Source organism: Leptodactylus fuscus, chromosome 3 (genome assembly GCF_031893055.1).
Source record: "Leptodactylus fuscus isolate aLepFus1 chromosome 3, aLepFus1.hap2, whole genome shotgun sequence".
Classification (NCBI taxonomy): Eukaryota; Metazoa; Chordata; class Amphibia; order Anura; family Leptodactylidae; genus Leptodactylus; species Leptodactylus fuscus.
The window spans coordinates 109,417,199-109,432,145 of record NC_134267.1 but is presented as its reverse complement, the minus strand read 5'-3'; the positions used below and the strand labels follow the sequence as shown (position 1 = coordinate 109,432,145).

At 45.1% G+C, this 14,947-nt stretch overlaps 1 protein-coding gene across 1 annotated transcript in view; it reads right to left on the bottom strand.

Annotated features, from left to right (window-relative positions):
* PDSS2 (decaprenyl diphosphate synthase subunit 2) overlaps positions 1–14,947 on the bottom strand; it is a 132,356-nt gene that overhangs the window by 2,080 nt on the left and 115,329 nt on the right. The window contains exons 7-8 of the mRNA XM_075268161.1: positions 1,656–1,784; positions 809–844 (exon numbers count right to left, since the gene is read on the bottom strand). Of these exons, the coding sequence (XP_075124262.1) occupies positions 809–844; positions 1,656–1,784 (165 nt within the window). The remainder of the gene's footprint in view (positions 1–808; positions 845–1,655; positions 1,785–14,947) is intronic.

Genomic DNA, 14,947 nt, shown 5'->3' with positions numbered 1-14,947 from the left:
GCCCCCATTACAACGACAAAGCATCAGAATCCTGCATCATATTGCAGTGTGCTAGTCTGATAGAAGTGATAGTAGCACAGTACTAACAAACCCCTTACATGTTGCACTCACTGTTGACTGTGGCATCTGAGGGATTAAACAACTGTATTTGGTGTTATCACTGCTTGTGGCCTTTGCAGGAAGACACCTCTTGCTGATGGTGCCAGCTCAGCTTGTGAGCTGGTGTCAACATTATTCTGTAAATGTACAGCAGATTGTGGAAACTACTACATGTTCCTGACACAATCGTTCATTATGGGGGAAGAAAGTGATTATACAATACATTAGAAAAATAAAAAAAAATAAAAAAAAAAATCACAATTTTCCTTAATATAGTGTGATTACTTATTATTATCATCTATATTATTATAGCTTGGCAAAGAATTTACGATTCTTAACCCCAAACTGCAGACAGGCTATTTTGAGGCAATATAGAAAACATTCTATAAAAATAATAATAATTATACAGTAAATAATAATCCCAAAGTTAATTTTATTTTCCAATCTGTGTCATCAGTAGGGTTTGATGTAATCTCTCTTTTACACCTGGGCTTTTTCGCTAATTGTTAGTTTACCGGCATAATGCAAGGGCTAAATGGAATGAGAAAAGATAAGCAATTTTTAGTTTTGTGTGCTTTTGCGGTCTACTGTTTTACAGAAGATATTAGGTTGTTTTTTTATTTTTATGTAAATACAATATGTAATAAATAAATCTGTATAATCTGTATAATAAATATATATAATGTATAATAAATATGTATACACTAACCTTTGCCAAGTCTATCAAATTTCCATTCAGCTGAGCCTAGAAAAAGAAAAAAACGTTACAAAAATATATGAAGTTGTTCAAATTTGAGTTGTCCATCAGGCAATACTCTTGATATATACATATTGTAGTAGTATTGTTTAATTTAATTTCTGCAGCATGATATCCTATCTCAGAAGAAAACAAAAGTCATTAAAAACCCATTGAAAGAGTCACAATAACACTTTATGCCACAATGTTAATGTGTTAAGAGTCATATTAATCTTTTTTACATCTGATGGAACATGGTGTTAACTGGACCTAAGCATGTTAGCAAAGATCTCCCATTCATATTGTATTGTATATGTCCACATTCACAACAATTTTCTTGCATCAATGCAAGTTGAATAAACTCTTCATAAGTCTTGATTGTATACTCAGATCTCACCCTGTGCATTTCATCCTCCTGCCATACTACCATCCTCTGTCTACTACAGGAATATAGGGATGGAAACAGTACAATTGCAGCAAACTACACAAGTTTTTGTAGACTGTTACTTTGGAAATACATCGGAGGTAAGTGAACACAAAACAAATGAAAAAAAAATAATTTAGACTATTTTCTAAATTGCTTCGCTTTTCAGTTTGGATGCATTGAATAAAAAGGTGGGCCATACTTTAAGTGGTTTCCTTATGCCATTTTTATTACTCATTATACAATTACAACTCTGTTAAAAGCAACATAAATGTGTGCCCGCTATAAATAATTTATAGTGATGAATAATATAACAGACATGATAAATTCCTTCATTTATTTATGTTAGACATGAATAGCTGAATGCCTTGCTAGAGCCATCGCACTCTTTATTACCTGCTTCACCTGCTCCATCCAGGCCTCTCTTCCTATATCTTCCTGATGAAGAACAACAGGGGCGCAGTTCAGACTGAAAGATGTGTCACTGTAGTTCCTATTCATGAATGGCTGCAGGTCTGAATTCAGCTGAAATACAATGATCAAATATTGTTCCAGTCATGAGTGCAGTCTATCAAGTCTACAGCGTCATGTACAAGTACAACAACAAAATATTATGTGCAAGGTCTATCAATCACCTATGTAATGGTTTTACAACAAGCAATACTGCATTTTTCTCACTTATAGATTAGCAGGTGAACGACCCTTAATTCTAAAAGACATTTTGACTGAAAAGGCAGATTTTAAAAAGTGTGCCATTTTTTTTAAAAAAATATATTTTACAATGACTTGTGAAATGTTAGCATTACAAAAGAAGAACTTACCTCTATGGAACAATACTCTCCATCTATCAAAAAATGGTAAACGCTACAGGGGATTTGAATAGCGAGGGAAAAAAAATTATCGTTTTTTTTTAACAGAGTCTTAAAATACAGTTCACAAAGCTTGTGACTAACTGAATGGCGATGCTGAAGGAACAGAACACTGTAGAATGACTACTTAAAATCTTGCCAATGCTGACATGCTCTGAGTCTATATTTGCCATACTCTGTGTTTTTCAGCATTGATGTTGGTTGAAAATGAATGGATTCTGGATTCATAATTCCATAAAACACATCTTACTTATTTCCTGTATTATCTCACTTATACTAAAGGATCTGACCATGTACAGATTTACCATCAATAGTAAACAGGGGGCACAACAGCAAAATTACTGATGTAGCTTAATTTGACACTTAAAGGGAGTCTATAAAGTCCAAAATGTCTCCAATCAGTGTTGTGTATGGGCATTTAATTGCAGCAGAAACATGTCAGTGTGGCCCTAAACCAATGAAGCAATGCAGAAATGTTAATTATTTATGTAAATGCTAATTAGCCTCAAATGTATCAAAGGAGAGCCCAATTTGCTTATAGACAGCTTTGATCCAGGCAGAGACTGAACATGTCACTCAAGGGGTGAAACTGGACAGAAATTTTAGAGGACAATCACAGCAGGTATGGCTACTTGTAGGAAATTCAGTCCCAACCCATTACACTTGAGACTTATCTGCATATCCATAAAGGATGACTAATAGAGATGAGCGAACACTAAAATGTTCGAGGTTCGAAATTCGATTCGAACAGCCGCTCAATGTTCGTGTGTTCGAACGGGTTTCGAACCCCATTATAGTCTATGGGGAACAGATACTCGTTAAGGGGGAAACCCAAATCCGTGTCTGGAGGGTCACCAAGTCCACTATGACACCCCAGGAAATGATGCCAACACCTCTGGAATCACACTGGGACAGCAGGGGAAGCATGTCTGGGGGCATCTAACACACCAAAGACCCTCTATTACCCCAACATCACAGCCTAACAACTACACACTTTACACACTCAATACCACCTCTCTGACAGTAGGAAAACACCTTGAAACATGTGTATTTGGCACTTGCAGTGAGGAGAGCTTGTCACCAGCAGTGAATTTGGCCCTTGTAGTAAGTTGAGGTTGGCACCAACATTTGTTTTGAAAATCAGGGTGGATTGAGCCTCTAACCAGCAGAGTTTGGGCAAATTCATGGTGGAGGGAGCCTCTAAAAACCCCAGTTTGGACCAATTCATGGTGGAGGGAGACTCTAAAAACCCCAGTTTGGACCAATTCATGGTGGAGGGAGCCTCTAAAAACCCCAGTTTGGACCAATTCATGGTGGAGGGAGCCTCTAACCAGCCCAGTTTGGGCAAATTCATGGTGGAGGGAGCCTCTAACCAGCCCAGTTTGGACCAATTAATGGTGGAGGGAGCCTCTAACCAGCCCAGTTTGGACCAATTAATGGTGGAGGGAGCCTCTAACCACCCCAGTTTGGACCAATTCATGGTGGAGGGAGCCTCTAACCAGCCCAGTTTGGACCAATTCATGGTGGAGGGAGCCTCTAAAAAACCCAGTTTGGACCAATTCATGGTGGAGGGAGCCTCTAAACAGCCCAGTTTGGGCAAATTCATGGTGGAGGGAGCCTCTAACCAGCCCAGTTTGGACCAATTCATGGTGGAGGGAGCCTCTAAACAGCCCAGTTTGGGCAAATTCATGGTGGAGGGAGCCTCTAAAAAACCCAGTTTGGACCAATTCATGGTGGAGGGAGCCTCTAATTAGCCCAGTTTGGACCAATTAATTGTGGAGGGAGCCTCTAACCAGCCCAGTTTGGACCAATTAATGGTGGAGGGAGCCTCTAACCACCCCAGTTTGGGCAAATTCATGGTGGAGGGAGCCTCTAACCAGCCCAGTTTGGACCAATTAATGGTGGAGGGAGCCTCTAAACAGCCAAGTTTTGGGAAATTCATGGTGGAGGGAGCCTCTAACCAGCCCAGTTTGGACCAATTCATGGTGGAGGGAGCCTCTAAACAGCCCAGTTTGGGCAAATTCATGGTGGAGGGAGCCTCTAAAAAACCCAGTTTGGACCAATTCATGGTGGAGGGAGCCTCTAATTAGCCCAGTTTGGACCAATTAATTGTGGAGGGAGCCTCTAACCAGCCCAGTTTGGACCAATTCATGGTGGAGGGAGCCTCTAACCAGCCCAGTTTGGGCAAATTCATGGTGGAGGGAGCCTCTAAACAGCCCAGTTTGGGCAAATTCATGGTGGAGGGAGCCTCTAACCAGCCCAGTTTGGACCAATTAATGGTGGAGGGAGCCTCTAAACAGCCAAGTTTTGGGAAATTCATGGTGGAGGGAGCCTCTAACCAGCCCAGTTTGGACCAATTCATGGTGGAGGGAGCCTCTAAACAGCCCAGTTTGGGCAAATTCATGGTGGAGGGAGCCTCTAAACAGCCAAGTTTGGACCAATTCATGGTGAAGGGAGCCTCTAAAAACCCGTTTGGACCAATTCATGGTGGAGGGAGCCTCTAACCAGCCCAGTTTGGGCAAATTCATGGTGGAGGGAGCCTCTAAACAGCCCAGTTTGGGCAAATTCATGGTGGAGGGAGCCTCTAACCAGCCCAGTTTGGACCAATTCATGGTGGAGGGAGCCTCTAACCAGCCCAGTTTGGGCAAATTCATGGTGGAGGGAGCCTCTAAACAGCCCAGTTTGGGCAAATTCATGGTGGAGGGAGCCTCTAACCAGCCCAGTTTGGACCAATTAATGGTGGAGGGAGCCTCTAAACAGCCAAGTTTTGGGAAATTCATGGTGGAGGGAGCCTCTAACCAGCCCAGTTTGGACCAATTCATGGTGGAGGGAGCCTCTAACCAGCCCAGTTTGGACCAATTCATGGTGGAGGGAGCCTCTAAACAGCCCAGTTTGGGCAAATTCATGGTGGAGGGAGCCTCTAAAAAACCCAGTTTGGACCAATTCATGGTGGAGGGAGCCTCTAATTAGCCCAGTTTGGACCAATTAATTGTGGAGGGAGCCTCTAACCAGCCCAGTTTGGACCAATTAATGGTGGAGGGAGCCTCTAACCACCCCAGTTTGGGCAAATTCATGGTGGAGGGAGCCTCTAACCAGCCCAGTTTGGACCAATTAATGGTGGAGGGAGCCTCTAAACAGCCAAGTTTTGGGAAATTCATGGTGGAGGGAGCCTCTAACCAGCCCAGTTTGGACCAATTCATGGTGGAGGGAGCCTCTAACCAGCCCAGTTTGGACCAATTCATGGTGGAGGGAGCCTCTAAAAAACCCAGTTTGGACCAATTCATGGTGGAGGGAGCCTCTAAACAGCCCAGTTTGGGCAAATTCATGGTGGAAGGAGCCTCTAACCAGCAGAGTTGTGGGAAAGCAGGGTGGAGGGAGCCTCTAACCAGCAGAGTTGGTGGAAATCAGGGTGGAGGGAGCCTCTAACCAGCAGAGTTGGGGGAAATCATGTTGGAGGGAGCCTAGTATTAGCAGAATTGTGCAACGCTTATGGTGGATGAGTATGAGGATGCGGAGGAATTGGAGAGGTTGAGTACAGACATGGAGTTTCATGTTGGGGTGCTTTACACAGGTGGGCACAAAAATGAAGGCTCTATCCAGTGGTGGTTCATTTTTATCAAAGTGAGCCGGTCGGCACTCTCAGCTGACAGACGGGTGCGCTTGTCAGTGATGATGCCACCGGCTGCACTGAACACCCTCTCAGATAGGACGCTGGCGGCAGGACAGGACAGCACCTCCAAGGCATATAGGGCAAGTTCAAGCCACAGGTCCAACTTCGACACCCAATACGTGTAGGGCGCAGAGGGGTCGGAGAGGACAGGGCTGTGGTCGGAAAGGTATTCCCGCAACATGCGCCTATACTTCTCACGCCTGGTGACACTAGGACCCTCCGTGGCGGCACTTTGGCGAGGGGGTGCCATCAAGGTGTCCCAGACCTTAGACAGTGTGCCCCTCGTTTGTGTGGACCGGTGAGAACTTGGTTGCCTACTGGAGGAACTGCCCTCCCTGCCGCCAACGTCACATGCTGGAAACATCTCCATCATATTCTGCACCAATTGCCTGTGGCAAGCATTGATGCGATTGGCCCTCCCCTCTACCGGAATAAAAGACGAGATGTTGTTTTTATACCGGGGGTCAAGGATAGCAAAGATCCAGTACTGGTTGTCCTCCATGATTTTGACAATACGCTTGTCGGTTGTAAAGCACCCCAACATGAACTCAGCCATGTCTGCCACAGTGTTAGTTGGCATGACTCCTCTGGCCCCACCGGAAAGTTCAATCTCCATTTCCTCCTCATCCTCCATGTCTACCCATCCGCGCTGCAACAATGGGACGATTCGAAGTTGCCCGGAAGCCTCCTGTATCACCATCACATCATCGGACAACTCTTCTTCCTCCTCCTCCTCCTCCTCCTCCTCCATTAAACGCAGTGAAGCGGACAGATGTGTGGACCTACTCTCCAGCTGTGACGGATCGGATGCTATCCCTAACTCCTCTGTGTGATCTGAGTTATCCCTGATGTCAATCAGGGATTCTCTCAGAACACACAAGAGCGGGATTGTAAGGCTCACCATCGCATCCTCAGAGCTCACCCTCCTTGTGGACTCCTCAAAGACCCGTAGGATGTCACAAAGGTCTCTCATCCATGGCCACTCATGGATGTGAAACTGAGGCAGCTGACTTTGTGGCACCCTAGGGTTTTGTAGCTGGTATTCCATCAAAGGTCTCTGCTGCTCAACCACTCTATTCAACATCTGAAACGTTGAGTTCCAGCGTGTGGGGACGTCGCACAAAAGCCGGTGTTGTGGCACATGCAGGCGTTGCTGGAGAGATTTTAAGCTAGCAGCGGCTACTGTCGACTTGCGAAAGTGGGCGCACATGCGCCGCACTTTCACCAGTAGCTCTGGAACATTGGGGTAGCTCTTTAGGAAACGTTGCACCACTAGGTTGAAGACGTGGGCCAGGCATGGAACATGTTGGAGTCCGGCAAGCTCCAGAGCTGCTACCAGGTTCCGGCCGTTATCACAAACGACCATGCCTGGGCCCAGGTGCAGCGGCTCAAACCATATTGCCGTCTCATCGAGGAGGGCATCCCTCACCTCGGAGGCAGTGTGCTGTCTGTCCCCCAAGCTGATCAGCTTCAGCACAGCCTGCTGACGTCTACCAACGCCAGTGCTGCAACGTTTCCAACTCGTAGCTGGGGTCAATCTAACAGCGGAGGAGGAGGCGGTGGCGGAGGAGGAGGCGGTGGCGGAGGAGGAGGCGGTAGAGGAGGAGGAGGAGGGGGGTGTTCTTCTCGTGTCCCTGCCAGGAATGTTAGGCGGGGAGACGAGGTACACCGGGCCAGTTTGGGAAGCAGTCCCAGCCTCAACTACATTCACCCAGTGTGCCGTCAGTGAAATGTAGCGTCCCTGTCCGCATGCACTTGTCCACGCGTCGGTGGTCAAGTGGACCTTTGTGCAAAGCGCGGAACTAAGGGCCCGCCTGATGTTGAGTGACACGTGCTGGTGCAAGGCGGGGACGGCACACCGGGAGAAGTAGTGACGGCTAGGGACGGCATAGCGAGGTGCCGCAGTTGCCATCAGGTCCAGGAAGGCGGGAGTTTCAACAAGCCGGAACGCCAACATCTCCTGGGCCAGCAGTTTAGCGATGTTGGCGTTCAAGGCTTGCGCGTGTGGGTGGTTAGCAGTGTATTTCTGCCGCCGCTCCAATGTCTGAGAGATGGTGGGTTGTTGTAAAGAAACGCCTGATGGTGCCTTTGATGGTGCAGGAGAAGGAGATAAGACAGGACCAGGGGAGGATGAGGTAGAAGTCAACAAAGTGGCGGAGGCAGATGAAGTGGTGTCCTGGCTCGTCCTCTGGAGTGCATCGCCAGCACAGTCAGCAGTGGCAGTGGCAGAGGCAGAGGCAGTGGCAGTGGCGTGAACGGCAGGCGGCCTTTGTCCTGCCGTTGCTGCCTGCCACTGATTCCAGTGTTTGGATTCCAAATGACGGCGCATTGAAGTGGTGGACAGGTTGCTCTTCTCAGAGCCCCTAATCAATTTCGAGAGGCAAATTGTGCAGACAACACTATATCTGTCCTCGGCGCATTCCTTGAAAAAACTCCACACCTTCGAGAAACGTGCCCTCGAGGTGGGAGTTTTTCGGGGCTGGGTACGAACTGGAACATCTTGGGAGATTCCGGGTGTGGCCTGGCTTCGCCTAAGCTGCTGACCTCTGCCTCTGCCTCTAGCTACCCTTTTTGGTGCTGCACCTGCCTCAACATCCACACTACTTTCCCCGCTTGACATCCCCCCTGTCCAGGTCGGGTCAGTGTCCTCATCATCCACCACTTCCTCTTCCAACTCCTGTCTCATCTCCTCCTCCCGCACAATGCGCCGGTCAACTGGATGCCCTGACGGCAACTGCGTCACATCATCGTCGATGAGGGTGGGTTGCTGGTCATCCACCACCAAATCGAACGGAGATGGAGGAGACTCTAGTGTTTGAGCATCTGGACACAGATGCTCCTCTGTTAGGTTCGTGGAATCGTGACGTGGAGAGGCAGGTTGAGGGACAATGAAAGGAGCGGAGAACAGCTCTGGGGAGCAGGGACAGTTTGGGTTATTGTTCTGTAAAGCTTCGGAATTTTGGGAGGAAGGAAGACAAGACTGTTGGGTAATAGGAGGAGAGGAGGCAGAGTCTGACTGGCTGCTGGACAATGTGCTGTAAGCGTTCTCTGACAGCCATTGCAAGACCTGTTCCTGGTTCTCGGGCCTACTAAGGTTTGTACCCTGCAGTTTAGTTAATGTGGCAAGCAACCCTGGCACTGTGGAGTGGCGCAATGCTTGCTGCCCCACAGGAGTAGGCACGGGACGCCCTGTGGCTTCACTGCTACCTTGCTCCCCAGAACCATTCCCCCGACCTCGCCCACGGCCTCGTCCACGTCCCTTTCCGGGAGCCTTGCGCATTTTGAATTCCTAGTTAGAAATTGGCACTGTATACCAGTAGTAAAAATTGTGGGTGCACGTAACCCCAATATATTCTTTGAATTCCCAGTCAGAAACTGGCACTATATGGCAGTAGCAAGAAATGAGGGTATTTGTATTCCCAATATACTCTTTGAATTCCCAGTCAGACAATGGCACTGTATACCAGTAGTAAAAATTGTGGGTGCACGTAACCCCAATATATTCTTTGAATTCCCAGTCAGAAACTGGCACTATATGGCAGTAGCAAGAAATGAGGGTATTTGTATTCCCAATATACTCTTTGAATTCCCAGTCAGACAATGGCACTGTATACCAGTAGTAAAAATTGTGGGTGCACGTAACCCCAATATATTCTTTGAATTCCCAGTCAGAAACTGGCACTATATGGCAGTAGCAAGAAATGAGGGTATTTGTATTCCCAATATACTCTTTGAATTCCCAGTCAGACAATGGCACTGTATACCAGTAGTAAAAATTGTGGGTGCACGTAACCCCAATATATTCTTTGAATTCCCAGTCAGAAACTGGCACTATATGGCAGTAGCAAGAAATGAGGGTATTTGTATTCCCAATATACTCTTTGAATTCCCAGTCAGACAATGGCACTGTATACCAGTAGTAAAAATTGTGGGTGCACGTAACCCCAATATATTCTTTGAATTACCAGTCAGAAACTGGCACTATATGGCAGTAGCAAGAAATGAGGGTATTTATAACCCCAATATATTCTTTGAATTCCCAGTCAGACAATGGCACTGTATACCAGTAGTAAAAATTGTGGGTGCACGTAACCCCAATATATTCTTTGAATTCCCAGTCAGAAACTGGCACTATATGGCAGTAGCAAGAAATGAGGGTATTTGTATTCCCAATATACTCTTTGAATTCCCAGTCAGACAATGGCACTGTATACCAGTAGTAAAAATTGTGGGTGCACGTAACCCCAATATATTCTTTGAATTCCCAGTCAGAAACTGGCACTATATGGCAGTAGCAAGAAATGAGGGTATTTGTATTCCCAATATACTCTTTGAATTCCCAGTCAGACAATGGCACTGTATACCAGTAGTAAAAATTGTGGGTGCACGTAACCCCAATATATTCTTTGAATTCCCAGTCAGAAACTGGCACTATATGGCAGTAGCAAGAAATGAGGGTATTTGTATTCCCAATATACTCTTTGAATTCCCAGTCAGACAATGGCACTGTATACCAGTAGTAAAAATTGTGGGTGCACGTAACCCCAATATATTCTTTGAATTCCCAGTCAGAAACTGGCACTATATGGCAGTAGCAAGAAATGAGGGTATTTGTATTCCCAATATACTCTTTGAATTCCCAGTCAGACAATGGCACTGTATACCAGTAGTAAAAATTGTGGGTGCACGTAACCCCAATATATTCTTTGAATTCCCAGTCAGAAACTGGCACTATATGGCAGTAGCAAGAAATGAGGGTATTTGTATTCCCAATATACTCTTTGAATTCCCAGTCAGACAATGGCACTGTATACCAGTAGTAAAAATTGTGGGTGCACGTAACCCCAATATATTCTTTGAATTCCCAGTCAGAAACTGGCACTATATGGCAGTAGCAAGAAATGAGGGTATTTGTATTCCCAATATACTCTTTGAATTCCCAGTCAGACAATGGCACTGTATACCAGTAGTAAAAATTGTGGGTGCACGTAACCCCAATATATTCTTTGAATTACCAGTCAGAAACTGGCACTATATGGCAGTAGCAAGAAATGAGGGTATTTATAACCCCAATATATTCTTTGAATTCCCAGTCAGACAATGGCACTGTATACCAGTAGTAAAAATTGTGGGTGCACGTAACCCCAATATATTCTTTGAATTCCCAGTCAGAAACTGGCACTATATGGCAGTAGCAAGAAATGAGGGTATTTGTATTCCCAATATACTCTTTGAATTCCCAGTCAGACAATGGCACTGTATACCAGTAGTAAAAATTGTGGGTGCACGTAACCCCAATATATTCTTTGAATTCCCAGTCAGAAACTGGCACTATATGGCAGTAGCAAGAAATGAGGGTATTTGTATTCCCAATATACTCTTTGAATTCCCAGTCAGACAATGGCACTGTATACCAGTAGTAAAAATTGTGGGTGCACGTAACCCCAATATATTCTTTGAATTACCAGTCAGAAACTGGCACTATATGGCAGTAGCAAGAAATGAGGGTATTTGTATTCCCAATATACTCTTTGAATTCCCAGTCAGACAATGGCACTGTATACCAGTAGTAAAAATTGTGGGTGCACGTAACCCCAATATATTCTTTGAATTCCCAGTCAGAAACTGGCACTATATGGCAGTAGCAAGAAATGAGGGTATTTGTATTCCCAATATACTCTTTGAATTCCCAGTCAGACAATGGCACTGTATACCAGTAGTAAAAATTGTGGGTGCACGTAACCCCAATATATTCTTTGAATTCCCAGTCAGAAACTGGCACTATATGGCAGTAGCAAGAAATGAGGGTATTTGTATTCCCAATATACTCTTTGAATTCCCAGTCAGACAATGGCACTGTATACCAGTAGTAAAAATTGTGGGTGCACGTAACCCCAATATATTCTTTGAATTCCCAGTCAGAAACTGGCACTATATGGCAGTAGCAAGAAATGAGGGTATTTGTATTCCCAATATACTCTTTGAATTCCCAGTCAGACAATGGCACTGTATACCAGTAGTAAAAATTGTGGGTGCACGTAACCCCAATATATTCTTTGAATTACCAGTCAGAAACTGGCACTATATGGCAGTAGCAAGAAATGAGGGTATTTATAACCCCAATATATTCTTTGAATTCCCAGTCAGACAATGGCACTGTATACCAGTAGTAAAAATTGTGGGTGCACGTAACCCCAATATATTCTTTGAATTCCCAGTCAGAAACTGGCACTATATGGCAGTAGCAAGAAATGAGGGTATTTGTATTCCCAATATACTCTTTGAATTCCCAGTCAGACAATGGCACTGTATACCAGTAGTAAAAATTGTGGGTGCACGTAACCCCAATATATTCTTTGAATTCCCAGTCAGACACTGGCACTATATGGCAGTAGCAAGAAATGAGGGTATTTGTATTCCCAATATATTCTTTGAATTCCCAGTCAGACAATGGCACTGTATACCAGTAGTAAAAATTGTGGGTGCACGTAACCCCAATATATTCTTTGAATTACCAGTCAGAAACTGGCACTATATGGCAGTAGCAAGAAATGAGGGTATTTGTATTCCCAATATATTCTTTGAATTCCCAGTCAGACAATGGCACTGTATACCAGTAGTAAAAATTGTGGGTGTATATAGCCCCAATTCTATTGCTAGGGGACTTGCAGGGTATTTCTGGGGTGAAGGTGGGGGGGCACACCGTTGGAACGGGTATCGGGGTATATATCGGGTATACGGGAATACACTGACAGTGTATTCCATTCAGGATCCTGGGAAAGCTGGGTTGCGGCGATTGAGCCCGTCAGTGCCACGTTACACTGACAAGCTTCTCCCTGGAATTTAGCTCTTACAAGAGCTGTTGGTTGTCTTCTCCTTCCTATCCTAGCCTGTCCCTGCCTACCCAGAATCTAAGCCCTAGCTAGCTGGACGGAAACCTCCGTCCTCGGTGAATTGCAAGCTCAGAATGACGCGAAGCTGGGCGTCGCTGTTCTTTTAAATTAGAGGTCACATGTTTTCGGCAGCCAATGGGTTTTGCCTACTTTTTTCAACGTCACCGGTGTCGTAGTTCCTGTCCCACCTACCCTGCGCTGTTATTGGAGCAAAAAAGGCGCCAGGGAAGGTGGGAGGGGAATCGAGTAATGGCGCACTTTACCACGCGGTGTTCGATTCGATTCGAACATGCCGAACAGCCTAATATCCGATCGAACATGAGTTCGATAGAACACTGTTCGCTCATCTCTAATGACTAACTCTGCAATGATTCATCAATTTGTTGTCACAAAAGAGTGTTTATGCCACACACATAACTATTATTAGTTTAGGAAACATTATAGTCCTGAAAGACACCCTTTAACCTCTCCCCAAAATATCAGGTGCTTAAACAGAGTCTGGAGATGCCGTGGAGAGCAATCTGCTACCTGTAATATCCTTCAGCATGACCGATTTGGCAGTGGGTCAGTAATGGTGTGGGATGACATTTCTTTGGAGGGCCGAACAGCCCTCCATGTGCTCGCCAGAGGTAGCCTGACTGCTATTAGGTACCGAGATGAGATCCTCAGACCCCTTGTAAGATCATATGCTGGTGCAGTTGGCTCTGTGTTCCTCCTAATGCAAGACAATACCAGACCTCATGTGGCTGGAGTGTGTCAGCAGTTCCTTGAAGATGAAGGCATTGAAGCTATGGACTGGCCCGCCAGCTCCCCAGACCTGAATCCGATTCAGCACATCTGGGACATCAAGTCTCGCTCCATCCACCAACGTTGCACCACAGACTGTCCAGGAGTTGGCAGATGCTTTAGTCCAGGTCTGGGAGGAGATCCCTCAGCAGACCATCCACAACCTCATCAGGAGCATGCCCAGGCGTTGTAGGGAGGTCATACAGGCACGTGGAGGCCACACACACTACTGAGCCTCATTTTGACACGTTTTAAGGACATTACATCAAACTCCATACCCAGGCCTCCATTGGTTAATAAATTTGATTTCCATTGATGATTTTGTTGTCATCACATTCAACTTTGTACAGAATAAAGTATTCAATGAGAATATTTTGTTCATTCAGATCTAGGGTGTGTTATTTGAGTGTTCCCTTTATTTTTTTGAGCAGTGTATGTATTTGGCACTGACGTGATCATATTGACCCAAATAATACAGTGAACGTGTTATTTTATTTTTTTTGACTGCAAGGTAAATGCTATAAAAACAACACCTGTAAGAAAATGGCACATTTACGTTTTTCTCTTTCATCCCCATTCAGATACTGTTTATTTGTACAATCTTGGGAAATATCTGATGTCTTGATTGCTTTTCATTGAAAATTGTTTGGAAGGCTAAATGGCAAAAAAAAAAGGCACTTTCATTGGCTCTTTTGATTTTTTCATCATATGGGAAAAACAGTTTGAAAGTTTGTAGTTCGGGCAATTTTGAACACCAAATGTGCTACTTAGTTTACTTGTTTTTTAGTGTTTTATGGAAAGGAGGGTGATTTGAATTTTCAGTTCTTTTTACTGTTATTTTTAAACCCCATAGAACCAATAAGACTACAATGCTAATACATTACAATATGTTGTAAAATATATACACTTCTGTTACAGTCTGCACATAGCAAAATACAGTATATTGATGACAAGCCTGGGAGCTGTCAGTAGGCTTAGGCTGCCTAGGAAACAAATAGATGCGGATGTCGATCCTACCCAAAATGGTGGACACTTATCGTGGTTATAAAACAGTAGAGATCCAGCAGCTATGGTGGCCACCATATTTAAAGAAAAGTATGACAGATGTCGGAAAAGTGTTAAAAGAGGACCTTTCACCATTTTGCCCAAAGGCAGTTCTATATACTGCGGGAAAGCTGACAGTGCGCTGAGTTCAGCGCACTGTCGGCTTTCCCGATCTGGGCCCGGTGTGAAGAGCTCCTCCTGGCTCTCACAGCACAGAGCGATTGGCTGTGCTGTGAAGAAGGACGTCTCTGGCTAACTGTCAGAAACGCCCTTCTGACCATAGAAGAGCTACGGTACCGGAACCGTAAGCTCTTCACACCGGGCCCAGATCGGGAAAGCCGACAGTGTGCTGAACTCAGCGCACTGTCAGCTTTCCGGCAGTATATAGAACTGCCTATGGGCAAAATGGTGAAAGGTCCTCTTTAA